Source organism: Capra hircus, chromosome 8 (genome assembly GCF_001704415.2).
Source record: "Capra hircus breed San Clemente chromosome 8, ASM170441v1, whole genome shotgun sequence".
NCBI lineage: Eukaryota > Metazoa > Chordata > Mammalia > Artiodactyla > Bovidae > Capra > Capra hircus.
The window spans coordinates 24,412,320-24,435,405 of record NC_030815.1 but is presented as its reverse complement, the minus strand read 5'-3'; the positions used below and the strand labels follow the sequence as shown (position 1 = coordinate 24,435,405).

The 23,086-nt window shown below is 41.5% G+C and overlaps 1 protein-coding gene across 4 annotated transcripts in view; it reads right to left on the bottom strand.

Annotated features, from left to right (window-relative positions):
- Positions 1-21,637, bottom strand: part of SLC24A2 (solute carrier family 24 member 2) — a 276,401-nt gene extending 254,764 nt beyond the window's left edge. For 3 of the 4 annotated variants that reach the window (XM_013965891.2, XM_013965894.2, XM_018051915.1), the window contains exons 1-2: positions 21,425-21,637; positions 18,479-19,563 (exon numbers count right to left, since the gene is read on the bottom strand). In XM_013965891.2, coding sequence (XP_013821345.1) covers positions 18,479-19,423 — 945 coding nt within the window. In that variant the 5' untranslated portion in view covers positions 19,424-19,563; positions 21,425-21,637. Of the gene's footprint in view, positions 1-18,478; positions 19,564-20,804; positions 20,955-21,424 lie in introns of those variants that run through there. The other variant, XM_013965892.2, reaches the window with a different exon arrangement.

The following is a 23,086-nucleotide window of genomic DNA, read 5'->3' as shown; positions in this document are numbered from 1 at the left end:
TCACCTTCACTTAGACTTTCAAGGTCAGAGCTATTTGTGGCTATCTACTTAATTGTACTTCAAATAAAAGGCAGCAGGAAACAGCAGATTTGTGATGGCCCTTCAAAGTAAGCATCAGACGAGCAGCCTGTCACATCTGAACCTATTTAAATAAATCAGCCTCTTGTTCACGGCCCCTAAACTCCATCCACCATGCCAGCAGTCACTGTGCAGCTGAAGCAAGCTAGCAGCAAGAGAGGGGATGTTTCCTGGACCCCCTGAAAACCACTGGAGCTTTGAATCAATTGGGCATTTTTGTACACAGCAGGATTGCATGGCCAAGTTCTGTTTACCCTCGGAGTGTGCTCATTAATTAGGTTTGTGCAATTACAATTCATGCTAGGCAATGACAAAGTAGATCATTACTAGTATTAATATTATTTACTGTATGCAGCTCCATATACTTATAAAGCTTTGTTCAAAATGGATGCAAATGCTCCCAGGACCTGGAGTGGGAAAAGTTATAGGTTTTGGGACAGAGCGGGTAGATGGGCAGGATTGGCCCCCAACCAAGATGTATAAAGCTGAGTGCCAAGGTTCAAACAACATCATATAAGCAAAGTTCGCATCTGAGAATGAAGGACTGTGATTCAGCTGCTTTCCTGACAAGGCTCCTGGTTAATATGTTGGGAAAGGAATTTGATAACAAGAAACTCTCTTAGATAATACAGAGAAGGATCAGCAGTAGCTTTAAAAGGGTGATGTAGCAACTAGACAGCAAACATCCTGGGTCCAGCGTTCAAGTAGATTCATGTTCCCAGGTTCTGTATAATCAACAAGTCCTGAACCTCAAATGACCCCTAAATCCTCCTCTAGTCCTTAGCTTCAAGGGGATCAAGCTTTTCCCAAGACTAACTTAAGGGAACAGGCAGCTTTAGGGTTGATCCAAGGTTCCAAATCACTAAATTGATGCCAGGAGAACAATATGCAACAGCATAGAACTGGTCCCAGTCTAGAAGCTGCCCCATCCATGCAGCATATTCCCTATTCCACAGAGCAGAAGAAATTTACGATCACATATAGGGTAAGGGACTTGCATCCAGAATATATAAAGAACTTAAACTCAGCAGTTAGGCAAATAACCCAATTTTTAAGTAAGCAAAGGATGTGAACAGACATTTCCCCAAAGTAGATATACAAGTAGCCAAGAAGCTCACATAAAGATGTTTAACATCATCATCCTTCAAGAAAATGCAAATCAAAATCACAATGAGATACCACTCCACACCCACTTTGTTGTTGTTATTGTTGTTGTTTAGTCGCTAAGCTGTGTCCGACTCTTTGCAACCCCATGGACTATAGCCTGCCAGGCTCCTCTGTCCATGGGATTTTCCAGGCAAGAGTACTGGAGTGAGTAGCCATTTCCTCCTCCAGGGGATCTTTCCGACCAAGGGATCGAACCTGTCTTTCTTGTGTCTCTTGCATTGGCAGCTGGATTCTTTACCACTAGCACTACCTGGGATGCCCCCACATCCACTAGGATGGGTATAACCAACAAGACACATAATAGTAAATGTTGGCAAAGATGGAGGGAATTTGGGACCATCATACACTGCTGGTAGGAATGCAAAATGGTATAGCCACTTTAGAAAACAGTCTGGCAGTTCCTTAAAATGTTAAACATACAGTGAGCACATGACCCACCAATTCTATCCCAAAATGTATACCAAGGAGAATTGAAACCATATATCCACCGAAAAACTTGTAAGCAAATATTCACAGCAGCATTACTTTTAATGGCAAAAGAGTGGAAGTAAGCCAAATGTCCATCAGCTGATGAATGGATAAACAAAATACAGTATATCCATACAATGGAACATTTGGCCATAAAAAGGCAAAATGTTCACCATGGATGAACTTCGAAAACGATATGCTAAGTGAAAGAAGCTAGACACAAAAGGCCGTATGCTGTATGACTCTCACTGAAATGTCCACAATAGGCAAACCTATAGCAATAGAAAGAAGCCTGGTGGCTACCAGGGACGGGGATGGAAAGAGGGAAGAGGAAGGATAGATAGATACAGGGTTCATTTTTGGCGGTGATGAACATGTTCTAGAATTAGTGGTGATGATTTTGCAACTCTGTGAACATACAAAAAAACCAGTGAACTGCACACACAGTTAATTCTATGATAAGTGAATTATATCTCAAAAAACTTATTTAAAAAGTCAACAAAAAAACGCTATACAATGCTACAAAGTAAGGAGGACTGTTTCGACACCACAGCTGGAATGATATAGCTTTCAGACATTTTTCTTTTAATCATGAACACTCACCACCACCATTAGTAACTTTCCAAAGGGTATTCAGTGCTCTTTTTCTTTCTGCCCTTGGTACCAAGTGAAACACCAAATACTGCATATGGGATTGGTTAGTTCCAGAGTCAAGAAGAGTAATTTGATCCAAGGCAGAAAACTCAGATGCTGGCCAACATAAGGCCCAGCCGTGACTGGACGGAGATGTGACAAGCTGAGATTAAATACTGATGATGTCTATAAGAAAAGAGTAAATACATTTACAGGGCAGTGACAGGAGGGCTCAAGAGAATTTCGTGGTTGAGTGAGGTTCAGTTTCATAACAGGGAAACTGCTTCTCTCTTAATCCTCTGCAAGAACAGAGGGAAAGCAGGTTCAAGTCCGAACACTGAGGATTTGACTATTAGTTAGGGATTAGTTGGAGAACTGCTCCTTCATCTGGCTACTTGTGAGGCAGAGAGAAGAGGGCCTAGGGGCTGAGGCAAGGTCCCCAAATGACAGGACTCAGGGAGAACAGGCTAACACAAATGGGAGGGACTCAGAGGAAAAGGGACCAGGAGTAGAATATACATGGCTGGGTGGGACTGTATTCTGTTGATCACTTTTCCTGTGCAATTGCATCAAAATTCATAGCCTCCCTCTGAGGGAAACTTCTTAATTTATAGATAAGCCAACATAAGCCCAGAGAGGTTCAGTACCTTGCTCAAGATCACACAGCAAGGAGGGTCACACTCTTAGTCTTAGATAATAATTCTATTGTGTTAACCCTTAACTGTCATCCTCCCTTTTAGGAAACAAAGTCTCAGATTCCTGGAACGCATGCACCAATGCTCAGCGCCCACCACACACCTGTAATAACAAAACTTGTTCAACATCTTTTTCATTGCTATCAGGTGTCAGGGAAAAATGAAACTGACTCAGCCTATGAGTGGTTAGGTCAACAGATGACAGTTTAAGTGGGAGGAATTGGGCTGCTGAAGGGGAAACCTATATTTCTACTTGCAACCAGCTGACCTAGCTCAAAGTCCATCAAGCAGTAAAAGAGAAAGTTATTCGCATAGCACCAGCAACTTCGATCCTTTCTAACAACATCCTATGGACGGGTAAAGAAGCCCGCATTACCCCTTCAAAGGGTTAATCTCCTTTAATTGGCCTTCTTATTTGGAAAAGGACTCTGAAGGTGGTAAGTTCAGGGCTTCATGACCTGACCACCTCTTTGGTAAGTCAGTCCATAAGTACGGACATATACTTGTTTCTTTCCCATTAACGAAGATGCTCAGAGTATCAGAGCCCATGGGGACCGTGGGGCTAAGGCAGCCCCTTCATTTTCATAGGAGATGCTTGGGGCAAAGCACCTGGACCAAGGTTAGACAGCCAGTGTTTGGGGATGAAGGAGACGCCATCTCTCCAGGCTTGCTTCCTGCCAATGCAAGATTCTGAGTGCATCCTTTAAAGCTGTAAACATGGCAAATAATATAGTCTGGTGCCCAGAACTTTTCCAAACCCATCAGCTTTCACCAGGACACGAACTGTGCCTGCATCATTTGGTTTACAAATCCAATCCTTCATAAAAAGGTAACCAACCTAATTGAAATGCAGCTTTGGCCGTCTCGTCAAATTCTGCTTCTCTCTGATTCCATGCCTGTTTCATCCACATTTCTTTTCCACCTGATGACAAGCTCATCGGGAACCAAGGATGAGCTGAGGCTCAGGGAGCAAGCACATCAAGCTTTGCTCTGCATCTTCCTTACCCCACAATCAGTCAGTGTTAGAGCCAGAGCGGGTGAGGAGCAAAGACACCTCCAGCATAAAGGGCTACCTTTGTGGAATTAAGAAAAGGTACCCTTTTCTCTGGGCAGCCACAGTCCCACACCGCAGCAGGCAGCTTGCCCAGCAGAGTGATGTCTGGATTTCTGTCCCTATTCACCCCCTTGATCAGAGAGATGTCCTTACAGGGCAGTCCCAGTAAGAAAAAGGAGGAGATAGGAATTTCTTAACATGGTATTTTTAAAAACTTACGTCACCATCCATTGGTGAGTCATGCAACTATTTTAGGGTTGAAACTAGTATTTGTAGTAGAATAGAAAATACAATATATATATAAAACTGCCTCCCACTTAGGTTTTATTTTTGTATGTATATGTAAACATATACATATGTACGTGTATGTGCATGGGTGTGTGTATATACTGAGTCAAGATGTAAAATATGTTTCTTAGTGGGGGTTGTGGTAAAAAATATTTGAAAGTCACTGACTAACAGAGCAGCTTCCTTGGTGGCTCAGATGGTAAAGAACCTGCCTGCAATGCAGGAGACCCGAGTTCAATCCATGGGTCAGGAAGATCCCGTGGAGAAGGGAATGGCAACCCACTTCAGTATTCTTGCCTGGAGAATTCCATGGACAGAGGAGCCTGGCGGGCTACAGTACATGGGGTCACAAAGAGTCGGACATGACTGAAGTGACTTAGTGTGCATGTACACACATACACACAATATGAAACGTGCATCTGATTTGGAGATTTGCTTTGTCTTCATTCCCAACTGCCCAGAGGGAAGCACTAAGAGAACCAGCGTGCATTCAGGAGTCAGACAGGTGTGCGTGCTCAGTCGTGTTAAATGCAGTCTAACACCTCTAATGTGGACCTTAGGCAGTCATTTATGTTTTCTGGTCCTCAGGTTCCTGCTGTGCAGATGGAGATGGTATCTGTTTCAGAATATTGATGTGGTAAGGACGTAGTATCTTTCAGCACATGTCCACTTTTCAGATCTCTCTCTTTTGACTTTGGGGAGATCAGGAGAGACCAGTGACCCAGGGACACACATGCAACTGCCACCAAGACTTTCCATTGCCAGGAGCCACAAAGGTGAGGAGCTGTAGAGCCCTGCAGTTTTCTCCCATGAAAGTGGTTCTCCTGTCTCCCTGGCAGAACAGCCTCCCACAGTAACGCTTAAGCAAAAATGACTGTTTAGCCAAGTCAATTAAATCATTTGAGTGAAAATACTACAAGTAAGACAGTAGGTGTTGCGAGAGGGCATCAGAGGGCAGACACACTGAAACCATACTCACAGAAAACTAGTCAATCTAATCACACGGGCCACAGCCTTGTCTAACTCAATGAAACTAAGCCATGCAGTGTGGGGCCACCCAAGATGGGTGGGTCATAGTGGAGAGGTCTGACAGAATGTGGTCCACTGGAGAAGGGAATGGCAAACCACTTCAGTATTCTTGCCTTGAGAACCCCATGAACAGTATGAAAAGGCAAAATGATAGGACACTGAAAGAGGAACTCCCCAGGTCAGTAGGTGCCCAATATTCTACTGGAGATCAGTGGAGAAATAACTCCAGAAAGAATGAAGGGATGGAGCCAAAGCAAAAACAATACCCAGCTGTGGATGTGACTGGTGATAGAAGCAAGGTCCAATGTTGTACAAAGCAATATTGCATAGGAACGTGGAATGTCAGGTCCATGAGTCAAGGCAAATTGGAAGGGGTCAAACAGGAGATGGCAAGAGTGAACATCAACATTCTAGGAGTCAGCGAACTAAAATGGGCTGGAATGGGTGAATTTAACTCAGATGACCATTATATCTACTACTGTCGGCAGGAATCCCTTAGAAGAAATGGGGTAGCCATCATGGTCAACAAGAGTCTGAAATGTAGTACTTGGATGCAATCTCAAAAATGACAGAATGATCTCTATTCATTTCCAAGGCAAACCATTCAGTATCACAGTAATCCAAGTCTATGCCCCAACCAGTAAGGCTGAAGAAGCTGAAGTTTAACAGTTCTATGAAGACCTACAAGACCTTTTACAACTAACATCCAAAAAAGATGTCCTTTTCATTTTAGGGGACTGGAATGCAAAAGTAGGAAGTCAAGAAACACCTGGAGTAACAGGCAAATTTGGCCTTGGAATACAGAATGAAGCAGGGCAAAGGCTAATAGAGTTTTGCCAAGAGAATGCACTGGTCATAGCAAACACCCTCTTCCAACAACACAAGAGAAGACTCTACACATGGACATCACCAGACGGTCAACACTGAAATCTGATTATATTCTTTGCAGCCATAGATGGAGAAGCTCTACACAGTCAGCAAAAACAAAACCAGGAGCTGACTGTGGCTCAGATCATGAACTCCTTACTGCCAAATTCAGACTTAAATTGAAGAAAGTAGGGAAAACAGCTAGACCATTCAGGTATGACCTAAATCAAATCCCTTATGATTATACAGTGGAAGTGAGAAATAGATTTAAGGGACTAGACCTGATAGAGTGCCTGATGAACTATGGATGGAGATTCGTGACGTTGTACAGGAGACAGGGATTAAGACCATCCCCATGGAAAAGAAATGCAAAAAAGCACAATGGCTGTCTGGGGAGGTCTTACAAATAGCTGTGAAAAGAAGAGAAGCAAAAGCAAAGGAGAAAAGGAAAGATATAAGCATATGAGTGCAGAGTTCCAAAGAATAGCAAGGAGAGATAAGAAAGCCTTCCTCAGCGATCAGTGCAAAGAAATAGAGGAAAACAACAGAATGGGAAAGACTAGAGATCTCTTCAAGAAAATTAGAGATACCAAGGGAACATTTCATGCAAAGATGGGCTCGATAAAGGACAGAAAAGGTATGGACCTAACAGAAGCAGAAGATATTAAGAAGAGGTGGCAAGAATACACAGAACTGTACAAAAAAGATCTTCCCGACCAAGATAATCACGATGGTGTGATCACTCACCTAGAGCCAGACATCCTGGAATATGAAGTCAAGTGGGCCTTAGAAAGTATCACATGAACAAAGCTAGTGGAAGTGATGGAATTCTAGTTGAGCTATTTCAAATCCTGAAAGATGATGCTGTGAAAGTGCTGCACTCAATATGCCAGCAAATTGGGAAAACTCAGCAGTGGCCACAGAACTGGAAAAGGTCAGTTTTCATTCCAATCCCAAAGAAAGGCAATGCCAAAGAATGCTCAAACTACCGCACAACTGCACTCATCTCACACACTAGTAATGCTCAAAATTCTCCAAGCCAGGCTTCAGCAATACGTGAACCATGAACTTCCAGATGTTCAAGCTGGTTTTAGAAAAGGCAGAGGAACCAGAGATCAAATTGCCGACATCCGCTGGATCATGGAAAAAGCCAGAGAGTTCCAGAAAAACATCTCTTTCTGCTTTTTGACTATGCCAAAGCCTTTGACTGTGTGGATCACAATAAACTGTGGGAAATTCTGAAAGAGATGGGAATACCAGACCACCTGACCTGCCTCTTGAGAAATCTGTATGCAGGTCAGGAAGCAACAGTTAGAACTGGACATGGAACAACAGACTGGTTCCAAATAGGAAAAGGAGTATGTCAAGGCTGTATATTGTCACCCTGCTTATTTAACTTCTATGCAGAGTACATCATGAGAAACGCTTGGCTGGAAGAAGCACAAGCTGGAATTAAGATTGCCGGGAGAAATATCAATAACCTCAGTATGCAGATGACACCACCCTTATAGCAGAAAGTGAAGAGGAACTAAAAAGCCTCTTGATGAAAGTGAATGAGGAGAGTGAAAAAGTTGGCTTAAAGCTCAACATTCAGAAAATGAAGATCATGGCATCAGTTCATGGCAGATAGATGGAGAAACAGTGGAAACAGTGGCTGACTTTATTTTGGGGGGCTCCAAAATCACTGCAGATGGTAGTTGCCGCCATGAAATTAAAAGACGCTTCCTCCTTGGAAGGAAAGTTATGACTGACTTAGATAGCATATTCAAAAGCAGAGACATTACTTTGCCAACAAAGGTCCATCTTGTCAAGGCTGTCGTTTTTCCTGTGGTCATGTATGGATGTGAGAGTTGGACTGTGAAGAAAGCTGAGCAATGAAGAATTGATGCTTTTGAACTGTGGTGTTGGAGAAGACTCTTGAGAGTCCCTTGGACTACAAGGAGATCCAATCAGTCCATCCTAAAGGAGATCAGTCCTGGGTGTTCTTTGGAAGGAATGATGCTAAAGCTGAAGCTCCAGTACTTTGGTCACCTGATGCGAAGAGTTGACTCATTGGAAAAGATTCATGCTGGGAGGGATTGGGGCAGGAGGAGAAGGGGACGACAGAGGATGAGATGGCTGGATGGCATTACTGACTCGATGGACATGAGTTTGAGTGAACTCCAGGAGTTGGTGATGGACAGGAAGGCCTGGAGTGCTGCAATTCATGGGGTCGCAAAGAGTCTGACATGAATGAGTGACTGAACTGAACTGAACTGAACTGACTACAAGGAAGCCGGGTTAGGAAAAGAGATTGGTGCTATGGGCATGGTGAGAATCTGTTCTGTTTAAGTAAATGTGTTAGACTGTCACTTTGGCAAGGTTAGAGTATTTCACAGTGTAATGATAAGAGCCTCTGAGGACAGAAATGAGAGGCTAACATGATCTTTTAGGTGATGTGGGTCAAATCTCTCATTTTCCAGATTTTGAGATAGGGTCCGAGGAGGTACAGCATCCACTGAGGTCACATGGCCAAGGCTACACCCCAGTCCCTGTGAACATCATTTCTTAACTCCTGGGTCACAAGTCCTCCCTCTTCAAAATAATTCATCCATTAAAACAAAAACTGCAGCAACTTCCTTCCTTGATTTAGGTGTGGAAATGTGGGGAGGGATGCCACTAAAGTTAGTGATCCTCAGCATATGTTTGTAAGAAATCTTTGAGTCATCACAGCAAACTTGAAAAATGACGCAAAAGACACATAGGAAATTGGGCAATCCTTAAGTGAAAAATTTAATTCTCAAAAATCTTATTTTTCAACCTCCCGATTAATCAAAGAAATGCATAAAACAATGAAATGTTGTCTTACCTATGAAACTGGTGAACAATAAGAATGGTAATAGGTAACACTACCAAAGATGTAGCAACCAAGCAGAAACTTTAAAAAGCTCATAAACTTTGTCTCAGAATTTCTGCTTCTCCAAAATAAAAAATTCGTGTGTAAGGCTGTTGGCTGTAGTATCTTTTATAGTAGTGAAATATAATATACAAATAACTATTTCATGATAATGCCAAATAGTGAACAAATGTTTCTGAAAAATATTTAATGATATGAGGAAATGCTCATAATAAACCAAGTTAAAAAATACTAAAATGGTATATAGTCAATGTAAGTTTAAAGTTGTACATAGCCAATATCATTTCAACTTATTTAGGTATATATGCGTGTATGCACATGTGTGAGAGTGTGTGTGTGTGTGTGAGAAAAATCTGGACGAATAAATGCAAAAATGTGCATAGTTATTTCTGGATGGTAAAATGGAGAGATTAGGGGCTATTTAAAATCTTTTTTGAATGCTGCTGCTGCTAAGTTGCTTCAGTCGTGTCCAACTCTGTGCAACCTCATAGAAGGCAGCCCACCAGGCTCCCTATCCCTGGGACTCTCCAGGCAAGAACACTGGAGTGGGTTGCCATTTCCTTCTCCACTGCATGAAAGTGAAAAGTGAAAGTGAAGTCACTAAGTTGTGTCCAACTCTCAGCGACACCATGGACTGCAGCCTACCAGGTTCCTCTGTCCATGGGATTTTCGAGGCAAGAGTACTGGAGTGGGGTGCCATTGCCTTCTACATTTCTTTTTTGTATATTGATATGTTTTTATAATCCTATATGATGAATATATTACTTTAAGTATCTGGCAAAAAATATTATTTAAAAAACAAATCTACAACTTAGATTTCTACAAATCTACACTTACTGTTAAAATTGCCTTTTAGATTTGACTCAAAATTTGCCATTGGTAGGATCTTTTGTGGATATGGAGTTTTATTATATACAATGTCAGATTACATTAAACATTCTGAAAGTATACAATTAAAATACATATTAGCATCCCTTGCTATATGCACTATCATTTGACAAATCCAAAGCCTAAAACATATTTTTGGTAATATGATGGATGAAACATTCAGAGAAACCATTTTCAGTATATACACCTCAAATTATACTAGGTGTATATATATTATATGTATCTAATGAATTATATATTAATATATAACATAGGTTAGATATTATATTTTATGTATTTTAAAATTCCCCACCTATATTAGGTGAGGAAGCAGTATTTGCTGTTCCCCAGTGGCTAGAGACATGGATTGTAGAAGCTACGAACAGGAGGCCTGATAGGGAGTAGGGACCTCCTCCCTCCACTCCCAATGGGAGACCTCCACTCCCAGTGAACTAGAAACCCTGAAGGGTTGACACTCTTAGTCGGTGAATGAGGGGGAAAAAATCTGCCTACCAAAGGGACATAGTAGAGTATGCCTATTTTGGTCTTGGTTTTGAGTGGTACTGAAGAAAAAAAAAAACCAGTCTCCTTTGAGAATTTCCAACCATGGGCTCATTCCTGGATTTGGAGTCTGAATTTACACTACCTGGGTAAAAAAAGTTAAACATTTGGGTTAGAATGATTCCAGGTTGGTTGAGTTCCCAGGCACTTGACAGAGAAGCAAATGAGTCCCCTCTGTGGGGATACACTTAGAACCCAGACTTCCGTGTCATTCCACAGGTCAAGTCCCAAAGAACAGAAGTTCAAAGTTTTAAAAGAATGGAGATGATCCAGAGAGATGATATGGGGCGGGAGGTGGGAGGGGCGTTCATGTTTGGGAACTCATGTACGCCCGTGGTGGATTCATGTCAATGTATGGCAAAACCAATACAGTATTGTAAAGTAAAATAAAGTAAAAATAAAAACAAAAAATAAATAAATAAAAGAAATCATTAAATATAAAAAGAAACAACCCCACATGAAACATAAAACAACACAACTAGACTGCAAGGATACTAACACTAAAAATACCAATTATGAATTAAAATATAAATATATTTAGTATGTTTAGAAAATGAAAAGAGGGCATTAAATAATAAAGTAAGAAGAAACAATGAAAATCAACATGACAGTGTTGAAACTGAACCACAAAAACCTTCTAGAAAGGAAAAATATAATAATAACAATTAGAAACTAAACAGATGCAGGTTAGATAAAATTGAAGAGAAAATCAGAAAGTAGAACACAGATATGAAAAAATGATCAGAAAGAAGAACACAGAAAAAGATGAATGGTTGAAAGACACGGAGAAAGGCTGAGATGATACAACGTATATCCAATCAGAATTCTAAAGGAGATAGAGGTCAAATTGGTGGGAGGCACTAAATCCTCAAATTCAGGAAGTCTAATGAATGACAATGGGGATAAATAAGTGAGAAAATCACACCTGACATAGCATCAAGAATATGCTGAACACCAAAAACAAAGAGAAGAACCTTACGAAGTAGTCAAAAAGACAAACTTCTTACAAAGGAGCGACATTCACACCAGCAGCGGTCTTTTCAATGGCAAAAATGGAAGTCAGAGGCAGTGAAATTATTGTTCCTATTTCAAAGTGGAATGGGAAAATAACTCTCTACCCACCAAAGCTATCCTTCAAGAACAAAAGTGTGAAAACAGATCTGTGAGCAAATAGAAATTAGCAGATACTATTAACAGATTCTTGCCAAAAGACCTCAAAAAGCCAGCAAGTCAGTATAGGAAAAAAACATAGAGAAAAGTACGATGAGAAAAGAAGGGACAAGAAAAACTAGTAAAAATGTAGATATATCTAAAACCGTTGATGGCATAATGTCTAATTTGTAGGATTAAAAATGTGAAGGTTATACTTCAATAAAACTGTTATGAAACACCAAGGTAGAACTTTGATTGTAGACTTCAAATTATTTACAATGGGGGAGAGCTGACTGAGTTAAAAGGTTGTAAGGCTCTTAGGATGTTTAGCAGGAGTGTAAAGATACTAGAGTTAAATATATTCATTAAAAAATTTAGGGTAAACACTAAAAGAATATAAATAGGATGTATAAATTTCAAACTACTAACAGGAAAAACAGACTTAGAAAAAAAATCCACCCCCCCAAAAAAGGAGAAAAAAATTATGAAAAGAAACAGATCAGAACAAATAGAAAGTACAGAATAGCATGATAGGAAAGAATTGAAATGTAATAGTAATCACGATCAATGTAAGTAAACTAAATATTCCAGCTGAAAGATAATGACTGCCAAACTGAATTAAACAAAATGCTGCTATATGCTGTTACTAGAGACTTATCTAAAAAGATGTTCTTGTCGCCTCACAGAGTGACTTAATCTCATTCCTTGTTAAAGTTAAAATACAAATTATCTGGTTCTACCAAAAAAAAAAAAAAAAAGAAAAAATGAATGAGATAGGGAGAAGGGGAGGGAAAAGGAAGAAAGTAGGAATGGAAGCGGTGGTAACTTCTAGCTCTCAACATTGTCAGGATTCACAAAGTGCAGGTCCTTTTTTGCTGGAGAAACCAGGGTAGCAAGGGGAACAGATATATGCAACCTGACCTTTGTGAATAAAAATCCACTGGACTTCCTGAGTCTCTGAAAGTGCCTCCTTCACTCTGAATCATATGCAGTAACTGAAAGGTTTGCTTTAACATAAGTAGAGGGAAACAAAACAAGGAAAATAGCACCATGCTGTATTCCTAGATCAACAGACAGACTTGTGATACTGGATTTATAAGAAATATATATTTGGTCATTAAGATGACCAAAATACATTTCTCGTATATATTTGGTCTTTGTTCATAGTTCCCAGTTCATGGCTCTCAAAACCCCTGGAATTTCCCAAGTGTGGAGAGTGACACAGGTGTCGTTCTTTATGTTAATGAGGTGACTTTTAGAAAGCACCTAAGGATTGGGGCTGGTGGCTAATGGAGCCAACTGATGATTAAAAGTTGGAATTTTCAGTCCCACTCCCTTCCTGCAGGGACAGATGTGTTGGAGAGATAGACAGCACTTCCCACCTACTGGTATGAGGCGTTAGCTGCTTAGTCGTGTCTGACTCTTTGCGACCCCATGGACTGTAGCCCACCAGGCTCCTCTGTCCCTGGAATTCGCTAGACAAGAATACTGCAGTGGGTTGCCATTCCTTTCTCCAGGGGATCTTCCTGACCCAGGGACTGAACCTGGGTCTCCTGCATTGCAGGCAGATACTTTATCACTGAGCCAGCAGGGAAGCCCAAGATGGGCTGGAGGGCAAATCAATTGCCAATTGTCGATGATTTGATCAACTATGCCCATGTAATGAAGTCTCCATGGGTGCATATACGCTACGTTGCTTCAGTAGTGTTCGACTCTTTGCAACCCTATGGACTGGAGCCACCTCTGTCCATGGGATTCTCTAGGCAAGAATACTGAAGGAAGTTGCCATGCCCTCCTCCAGGGGATCTTCCTGATCCAATGACAGAGTTTAGAGAGCTTTGGGAGTTGGTGAACAACTGGAGATGCTGGGAGAGCAGCGCCTGGAGAAGGTCCCCGGCCTTCCCCATGTCTCAGCTGACTGCCCCTGAGTCATACCCTTTTACAATAAACCAGTGATCTAATAATGAACTGTTTCTCAGTTTTGTGAGATCCTCTAGCAAATTCATTGACCCCGAGGAGGGGTCACTGGAACCTCTGACTTACAGTCGGTCAGAAGCACAGGTAACAACCTGGACTGGTGACTTGCTTATGAAGTGGTGGGTGGAGAGGGCAGTCTTATAGGACTGAACCCTTAACCCGAGGAAAACTGATGCTATCTCTGGGCAGACAGTGTCAGAATTGAGTTAAATTCTTGGCCACCCTGCTAGTGTCTGAGAATTCGTTGGTGTTATATGGGAAACAGCCCCACCCTCACCCCCACACATTTGAATTGGGTCCAGGAACTCAAAAGAACACTGCAATCACAGGTTTCTAGATGGTTAAGAAGTTTAGTGCCTAGGTTTTCTTTCTTTTGAGGACAGAGAGTTTCCAAGTCTATCAAGTTAATACTTGCTCGTTACAAGGACGAACTTACCTCACCTTCTTTGAAATCTGTACATTAATTTTATTAATTTATTTGCTGGGTATGGAGGGTGAACAAAAGTTGAATTTATAATATATTCTTTGCCTTAGGAAAGCTTGGGACTAAACATTTGTATTTATATAATTATTTATGGTTTAGTATCTTATCAGAAACATTTTACTTTATGAAGAATATTTATAACACTGTCTCAATTTCGATTTTCCCATGACCATTACAACAATTCACACTGCAAACACTCTGCTGGCAAGCAACTTTTCAGGAACATACAAAATGAATAAAGCAAGGCACACTTACATTACTAAGTAGCCTGCCTTCAACTATCCAGCTTTAAGCATCTTTATTTAGACCATTCCCTTCATTTGAACTGGGCTGACTTGCTGTCAGATTACAGTGCCAAGTCTAAGAAGAAGTTAAATACCATGGACAGCTGCTTTCTAGGCCAATGACAGCCTAGCACCATAGCAGATCAACGGACCTCAGCAGCCAAGCCAGGCACATAGCAAAACACACCAAATGCCCTCAAAGTCCACTGCTTTACATCCTGCAGAATTCAAATTAATTCCTAACCAGCCATGGAGAGGCTTTTAGAAGAGGGCCCCAGTCATTTATAAATAAAAATACACTTAAAAAAATCTCTGCTTAGTATAGATATATCAAAACCATAGTCAATGGCCTACTTACTGCAAGCAAAATTCTACAAAATAAACTTTCAGGACTGCAAAGGTATTTGAAGGTTTCCTTGGAGCTTATAATATCTTCCCTGCATATATTCACTGTATATGAAATTAAGCTTATAAATATTATAATATGACAAATATCACACGCCCCTAAGAGAGACAATGGCCTGCTTAACTTGATGATTCACTGACATGAACTATAATATTCAAGAAATATTTTGAAATGCTCAAATTTGAAGTAATTTATTCTGACTCACTTTCCACTTAAGGACAAAAGATAAAAGAAAGGGAACTAACACTTACTGAAGAACCCACATTTGCCAAGGACTATGTTAGTGGCTTAATATTCATTTCTTCATTTAACAATTTTTCCAACTTTATGAAGTAGGTATTATTATTTTCATTTTCCTAATTAGGAAACTGAGGCTCAGTGAGTTTATGTGACTTCTCTGCAGTTACACGGCTTATTACATACCTGAGTTAAAACCTTTTTTTCCTGAATCAAAGTCCAGGGTCTCTTTACCATGTCATGACACTCAATGATAATGATATGTTTTTAAAGGATATTATTACTAAAAGATGTAATTTAAAAATCAAATTAAAAAGCCACACACCAGGTGGAATAGCTAAATAAAATGGGAAGCTATTATTTAACTATGAGAAAAATGTTCACATTTTCTATTTTTCCACACTCCATAGTTGCCCCATCATCAATAATGAAACCAAATGAAGATTTTCAACTTGTTCATGAAGCAAGTAGTTTCAAAGATATTTCACTGCCTTCAGCTCAGCAGAATTGATGAGTTTCCAGGAGGAACCATGATGACTTCTATGTTTCCTTCACTTTCCCATACTCCCCTGCTCTATACCTACACATATAAAACAATGAGGTAGCCTTGCCTAAAACAGGCTTAGTATTTTGCTTCCTAAATTCTTATATAGCACCTTCCTCTCTATGAAGACTCCATCAAGGAATGTCTTTGGCTCAGGGTCTTTCTCTGAGTGCTCTGATGATGTTAGAAGCACTGACTTAGGTAGAAAAGGCGGGGGGTATTCAGCCAGAAATCAACTTTTTACATCAGAGAACAACAGCGCCAAGCTCAAGGACCCGTCTCTCCTTGACGCATCTTCTGTTCAGTGCTCAGAGAGCAAAATTTCCACAAGATTCTGAAATCAGGCATCTGATACAGACCAGCTGCTGAAAAAACTTTTTTTCCAACAAAATTCAAAAGTGAAATTGGCAAGGTAAAATTTCGTAAAGGAAATCACACATCATTATGTATTGGTCCGCCTGAAAATATCTGTGTTCTAGTATACCAAACAAGACATAGCAATGTTAAAAAATTCTTGTCCCATGATTATAGTTCAATCTAGTTTCTGAATGCTAAAATAAATGATAATCATTAAATGAAACAACTAAAACTATTTGGTGCTCAAAGGAAAACAATACAATGAACATATTTTTGGGGTAAATCAGAAACAGGAGATATAGTCATGAATATAATCTGCTTTCTTTTTTAATTAGGTAAGTCCAGAATTCCCAAATTTTTTAGATGCATAATATTAAGCATAGCAAAAATTATGGATATAAATAACAACTTTAAGGAATGTCAGCCTAAGTTATTGACTTTTAAATTACCATAAAAATGACATGACAGTCACCTAATATAGTAGGGTAAATTTCCTGCAAGAGCTGATTTAATGAGTGACATAATTTATTAAAAACTGTCTGTAGACCATATTTTAAAAGTTATTACTAAATGCACAAAACCAGCTTCTCCCTTCCTAGCAGAATACAAAATACCCCTGCAATCTTCAATACATCATTGGACCACTCTGCAAATTCCTTCCTCATACTTGTTGCCAATGTAACCTTTAGCCGAGTTCTGTGTCTAAGTTGTCAGGAAGATCCCCTGGAGAAGGAAATGACAACCCACTCCAGTACTCTTGCCTGGAAAATCCCATGGATGGAGGAGCCTGGTAGGCTACAGTCCATGGGGTCACAAAGGGTCGGACATGATTGAATGACTTCATTTGTGTCTAAGCTAATGAAGTTCCACTGTGCGGTAACAAAACGAAAAGTACTGAGTTCTCAAAAAGACTTTTTATCCTTGATGTGCCCAGGATATTTATAAGGCACCAAATCATTTCCTTGCCTCTAAAAAATCTGCCTTTCCCTTGGCAACTGTTCAGCATTCTAATTGGAATAAACACATAGACTACTAATGCAAACCACTTAAACTTGCAGTCAGTTTTGACAAGATAGCTTGAGGGATCATCTTTTGGACTACAAAATTAGACTACGGAGGGGGCTCCAGTGATGACCCTATCTTACGTCCTTAAGGATACAGACTAGTATCACATCTGAATACTATTTGCCATGTTTTTTTTTTTTTTTCTTACTATAGTTTCTAACAGACAACCATACACTGAGTGATAGGTTAGAAAAAATACATTCCAGAATATTTCTCTTTTGCATGGAATAAATAAAAATATCACTAGCAGTTTTTTGTCTGTACTTTGCTTCTGTTTCATGGCTGCTACAAAAATGATAGATGGTCATGAAACTTGAACATAGAGGAATTATGCTAAATTAATATCATTTTTTTCTTCACTCTGGAAAAACATCTCACCCTCCACCTAACATCTGTTTTCTGCATACATGAGAATTTCCCCAGATGCCAGAATGAAAAGTCTGCATATGTATTTTGGTTTTCTGTTTAAAATCACAATCTGAGACGACATTCCAATGTTAGGATATAAATCAAAACTGCATCATTCTACTTAACATAAAATTTTACTAATTTTCCCATTAGTAAATATTACTGATTATTTTTAAAAATTAACCTATATTTTTTCACATCAATTTCTTTTAAGTTTTTTTTACCAGTTTACTTGCTACCTATGTGACAGGATGACCACGGTTGTCTTTAAAACCCCCTCAAGTCCTACTCTAGAAAATATTTTGGGTCATGTTTAACATGGTGTGCAAAATGGGCCATCGAGCTACAGAGGCAGGCAGCATGGCTTGCCACTGACTCTCATGGATCCTGATCCATGCCTGGTTGAGTGGTCTGAAGCATCACTGTGTGGATCAAGAAGCATGGCCATGAGCCACCTGAATGACCAATCATGTGAGGCTCTAGGCTGCTGACTTACAGGTCCATATTTGGTGACCCAAACACACTTTCTTTGCTGAGCACATTTAAAGAGATGGTTCATACCTGTCATATGTTCATTCAAATAGAGAAAGCCCTGCAATGTGCAAAGCACACACAGGTACTTTCCCATGAAAATAAAACTGCTCACAAAACTACTATGCCTCAATGCACAAAATAAGACACAAATAACTGCTGAGTCTTCTCTGGGAAGCTTATGTAACCTATATTTACAAATGTTTTACTCTGAGGCAAACAGCTTGAGAATTTAGTAGACATTCTCCAGAGTACCCCCCAAATTTTCCCACTGTGATTGTTTGTCTGGCTATCAAAGAACTGCAGAAAGTACCCTGCTATCCATTACAGCCCCCAATGCCATCTGATTAAAAAAGTGGCTGATCTCAAAAACTAAGAATTCAGAACTATGGCCAAGAAGAACATTAAGTAAACAACCACTGCCACCAACCTTTGGTTGGGCCTCTGGCGCTGTCACCTTGACGACTTTGTTGCGATTTATCATTTGCTTCACCCATCTTTCTACTTGGACGTTGAATTTCATGAAAACCACATAGCCACAGTAAGCTGTCAAGAGAAGCAAGCTCTCCCACCACATGATAAAGTTATCCAGGAAAAATATGATCAGCATGATTAAGTCAATGATGTAGAAGGACACATCCCGAAAGAGCGGCCACCATGTCAGGTTTAAGATTTCTCTGGAAAACAGAGCACACATGCCAATGACAAAGAGGATATTGAACACCGCTGAGCCCACGATCGTGCCAATGCCAACGTTGCTGTGAGCAATAAACACCCCTATGAGAGACGTGAAAAGCTCTGGCGCCGAGCCCCCGGCAGCCATAAAGGTGGCCCCAGCCACATCATCAGAGATGCCCAGTTTTTCGGTGATGACAGTCAACGAGGGAACAAAGAACTCATCACAGACAATGGCTAAGGCTATGAACATGTAGATCATCCCAATGACGTGGAGAATGATGGCGCCTTTTCTTCGTTGCTCGAGGGAAAAGATGTCTCTGGGGTAGTCTCCTTGGGCATGATCTGTACTATTCTCAGACATGCCTTCCTGAGAAAGAGCTGGCTGTGGCGTATAATCTCGAATCTTGTCATTTAAATCTAAGAGAGTTCTTTCGTGGTATCCGTGTGCTGCCCCGGGGCCACTTGCACCCCTGGCCTCTCCTGTGCTCTGTGTCTCTGTCTCAGAAAAGGCACTGATTGAAAACGGGACAGTGCTAATGGCTACCAGGCCCATGAAAAGGCCTAGGATTCGAATCAACTTCAGTTTTTTCCTGACATTATAATGTCTCCTGCAGCCAGACGGTGACTTATCTGAATACCATTTCTCAAGGAAAGAGATGGTTGTGCTTTGGTGCAGATCCATCCTGGGTCTTCTCATGGATGTGATGGTTCTAAATTTGTAGATTCAACCAGATGGTTCTTTCATACTTTTCTTTTCTTTACAGGTAACAGTGCTTGTGAGGCGCTTCCACAATCAGGGATTCTTAGGCTTCACAGGAAATATTTTCAACATTTATGCTTAAATAAAAATAAAAACAAGGATACATGAATCATAAAATCATGTATTTTTTTTTTACAAAACAATTTGGCAGATATGAAAAAAATCCTATCCTATAGCCAGCCATGTGACCTTGGGTTAAATTCCTTAGTTCTTCTGTACTTCAGTTTCCCCATTTCAAAAATTAGGATAATTACAGCACCTACCACCAAGGAATGCTTTGAGGATGATTTAAAATATATGAAGCATTAAAAGTAGGATGTGACATATTAGGCACTTATTAAAATGTGTGTATAAAGGCAAACATTTGGGTAAATACATAGACTACATATTTGTGTATGTTAAATAAAAAAATGTTATAGATGTAGATGAAAATCTCTGTTTATCCCACTTTAAATCATGTAACAAATAACATCCCAGTGCTCAAAAAGGTATCACTTCCTTTAGAATTATCTACCTATTTGACAACCAAACCACTGCCTTTTCTTTTGGTCCAATTACATAATTCCAGTTGCAGGCACACTTTTCGGATTTAATCTGTCACTTGGAAAGGGCTGAGTGCTGGAGGATCAGCACTCTTTTTCTGGACACTTAATACTCTCAGGCTCTTATTTTTCATGAAAACCCTCTCCTGTATATCAAATACAGACAAGAAGCCTTTCAAAATTGTAAGTTTAAAAGAATGTTCTTACTGTCTTCCCTAAATATCTAGATATTATTTTCAGCTAGAGCTTTAAAAAAAAAAAAACCAACCTTTAGTCATATTTAAAATACACAGCTTGGTAAATCAACTCCTAACAAGTAGGCTATTTCAAGAGATCAAATATGTATTTCATAAATAATATGCACATTGCATTAATACCTTTGTCCACAAAAATCTGCCCAAAATAGCCCCGGCACTGACCCTCTAGTAGGTTAGACAGCCAAGTAGTTTTCATTCTCAGCCTCCACAGAGAAAGGTGAAATACCTAGATATGACAGTTGACATTCTGAAGATTCTTCTTTTTAATTTCTTTAAAAAACGGTTTTGATTGGGGGGGGGGTTCTTGTATCAACGGTTTCATTTTAGAGGCATTCGCTGAGATCATCTCAGGGGTAAAACAAGCTAATTAAACATGCGCCAGTTACACATTGAGATAAGCTGGAACTCAGGTTTGCAGAGGGAACCCAAACCAACCCAGGCTGAGATGCTGTTCCTCCTGAGATAAACCTAACCCCGCACAGATTCCCGGCTGGCTGGCTGGCAGATGTCTATGCTTACCGTGGACGATTAAGGGACTCACTGCGCTCCGAGGATTGTCACAATGCTGGGCCGGGGCAAATAGCACCGACGGACTCAACTCCCAGGGTGCGCTATCGGCTCCAGTCGGAGCCTGACTCGACCTGCAAACCCACCGCTCCGCTCCACGCGAGCTGCCTCCAACGGCCAAGTGCACCCCCAGCCCCGCCCCAACTTTGCCTTGTGTGGTCCCAAACTTTCCCTGGTGGGTTCACAGGAAAATAAAACTAAAGGACAGACGCCTCACTAGAGAGCCGGGAGCTGGGATGCAGCTTGGGGAGGGGCTTGGCCGGCATCTCCCAGAATCGCTGGTGGGTAGCTGGGGAAAGGGAGCACTCCTCTTAGCGCCTCCCGGACATCAGGCCCCCAACTACCCCGAGCCGGAAGCAGGGCGGTTTGGGTGGGAGAAGCAGGAGGGGCTCAGAAGCCGCACCCGGGAGCGGAGAGAGTTGGCTAACTCCTTTCGGGGCCTGGGGCGCCCATATCCACCGCGAAGCCACCTGTGAGTCTGCCGCCGGACGCACGCCATCCGGATCCAGGGACCCCGACCTCTGCGGCCCCCGAGCCCGGCGGCTGGTCTGGGTTCGGCCGCCCGCACTTACCGGGATCCGCCAGGAAGACGCGCAAACGGCAGGGGCTCGAGCGCGGCCCGCCGCTCGGGTCCTCCGCCTCCTCCGGCCCTCCGCCTCCTCGCTCCGAGGCCCGGGCTGCGGCTCGCACTCGCCGCCGCTCTCGCCGTCCTGGGCTGGGCTCGGGAGGAGACTGAGCCGCCGCGAGCCCCGCGCGCCGCCTCTGGTGCTGCCGGGTCCCCTCCGGCCCCTCCCTCTCGCCTCTGCGCTGGGAGCGGGGCCGCAGCGCGCTCGGCTCCCGCGCCCTCTGTTCCACGCCTCCTGGGCGCAGAGGCGACGCCGGCTGCGGTCTCTTAGGAGATTTCTCCGCAGTGGGGACAGGGGTCAGGATTTGCAGACGGGCAAGGACGAAGAGGAGAAATCATACAGGTCGGTGACGCGCCTGACTCCTTAGACCTGAAAGTATTGCCAACTTTGGGGTCATCTCTGCCAGGCCCCTTCTCTACAATTATCTGCAGAAAGTGACAGCAGTCACATATTTCTTTAGGAGGCGATGTAATGTGTGATGATGGTAAAGACGATCACTGAAAAGGCAGGGAGGCCTGCAGGGTTGTGTGTCCGTGCCCAGGGTGTGTGAAGTCTCAGCTTTGGCTGGTTGGGACCCTGAAGGATCATTAGTCTTGCAGGCTGACCTTTAATTTTGTGGCTGATGAAGCTGAGACCCAAGACTGTCATTTTGAGTCATAGACAGCGTTCATACGCTGGCCTCGACCTCATGCCCAGTGATTTTCCCTGCCCTGTCAGGAAAACAAGACCCCCTAGACCACAAGAAATTGAGTCAGGCTTGTTGGGGACTGGAGGCAAAATCTGGGCCGAAGAGCGGGCTAAGATGGGACAGACCGGCTATTGGCGGAGGCCCCATTTACCTGACCCTGTGATAACCGCCAGAACTGCCAAGAGATACTCATTAGGAGAAACCTTTCATCAGAAGTTTTCCCCTCTCCTTACCCTCCACCCTCTTCCTTAGGGTTTCTTCATGCTTTCCTGGGACTAGGGGAAACGTCGTATCTGGAGAATGCACCATCTTTGACTTTGGGTAAAAGTTTATACTCAGACCTCTACATGTCCCTGATAAGTCAAGAGAATCCTTGAGAAATTTGAAATCTTTCTCTCACCAAAGCCAGGCATTTAAGATTATTATCTTGCTAAGGATTTAAGGTCTTATTCTGGAAGTCATTGTGTGAATTTTTAATATTTGCCTGTTATTTTGGAAGATTCCAGACAGTTACAAATAGAACAGTATAATGAACCTCCAATGGGGCCATCACCCTCCTTGAACAACAATCAACTCACTGTCAATCATATTTCATTTATACCCATTTTCTCCATGCCATCATTTTAAAGCAAATCCCAGATATTGTATCATTTTAATTGTAGATATTTACAGAAATCAAGGAAGCTATCAATCACTTCCAGGTTATGGCAGGAAGACTAAGGAATCAATTGAAATAGGCTCCCCCAGACAAGGATGGATCAATCTGAGCACCAAAAATTGATAATAATTGCAATTGTTTCAAATGTATCAAGTATGATTATATCTGTAAGTTCATAATGATTCTGTAGTAACTCGATAGGTCACTGTTGATGGGTAATAAGGAATGAACTCATTATTTTGAAAGTGTTTTAGAAAAAAGA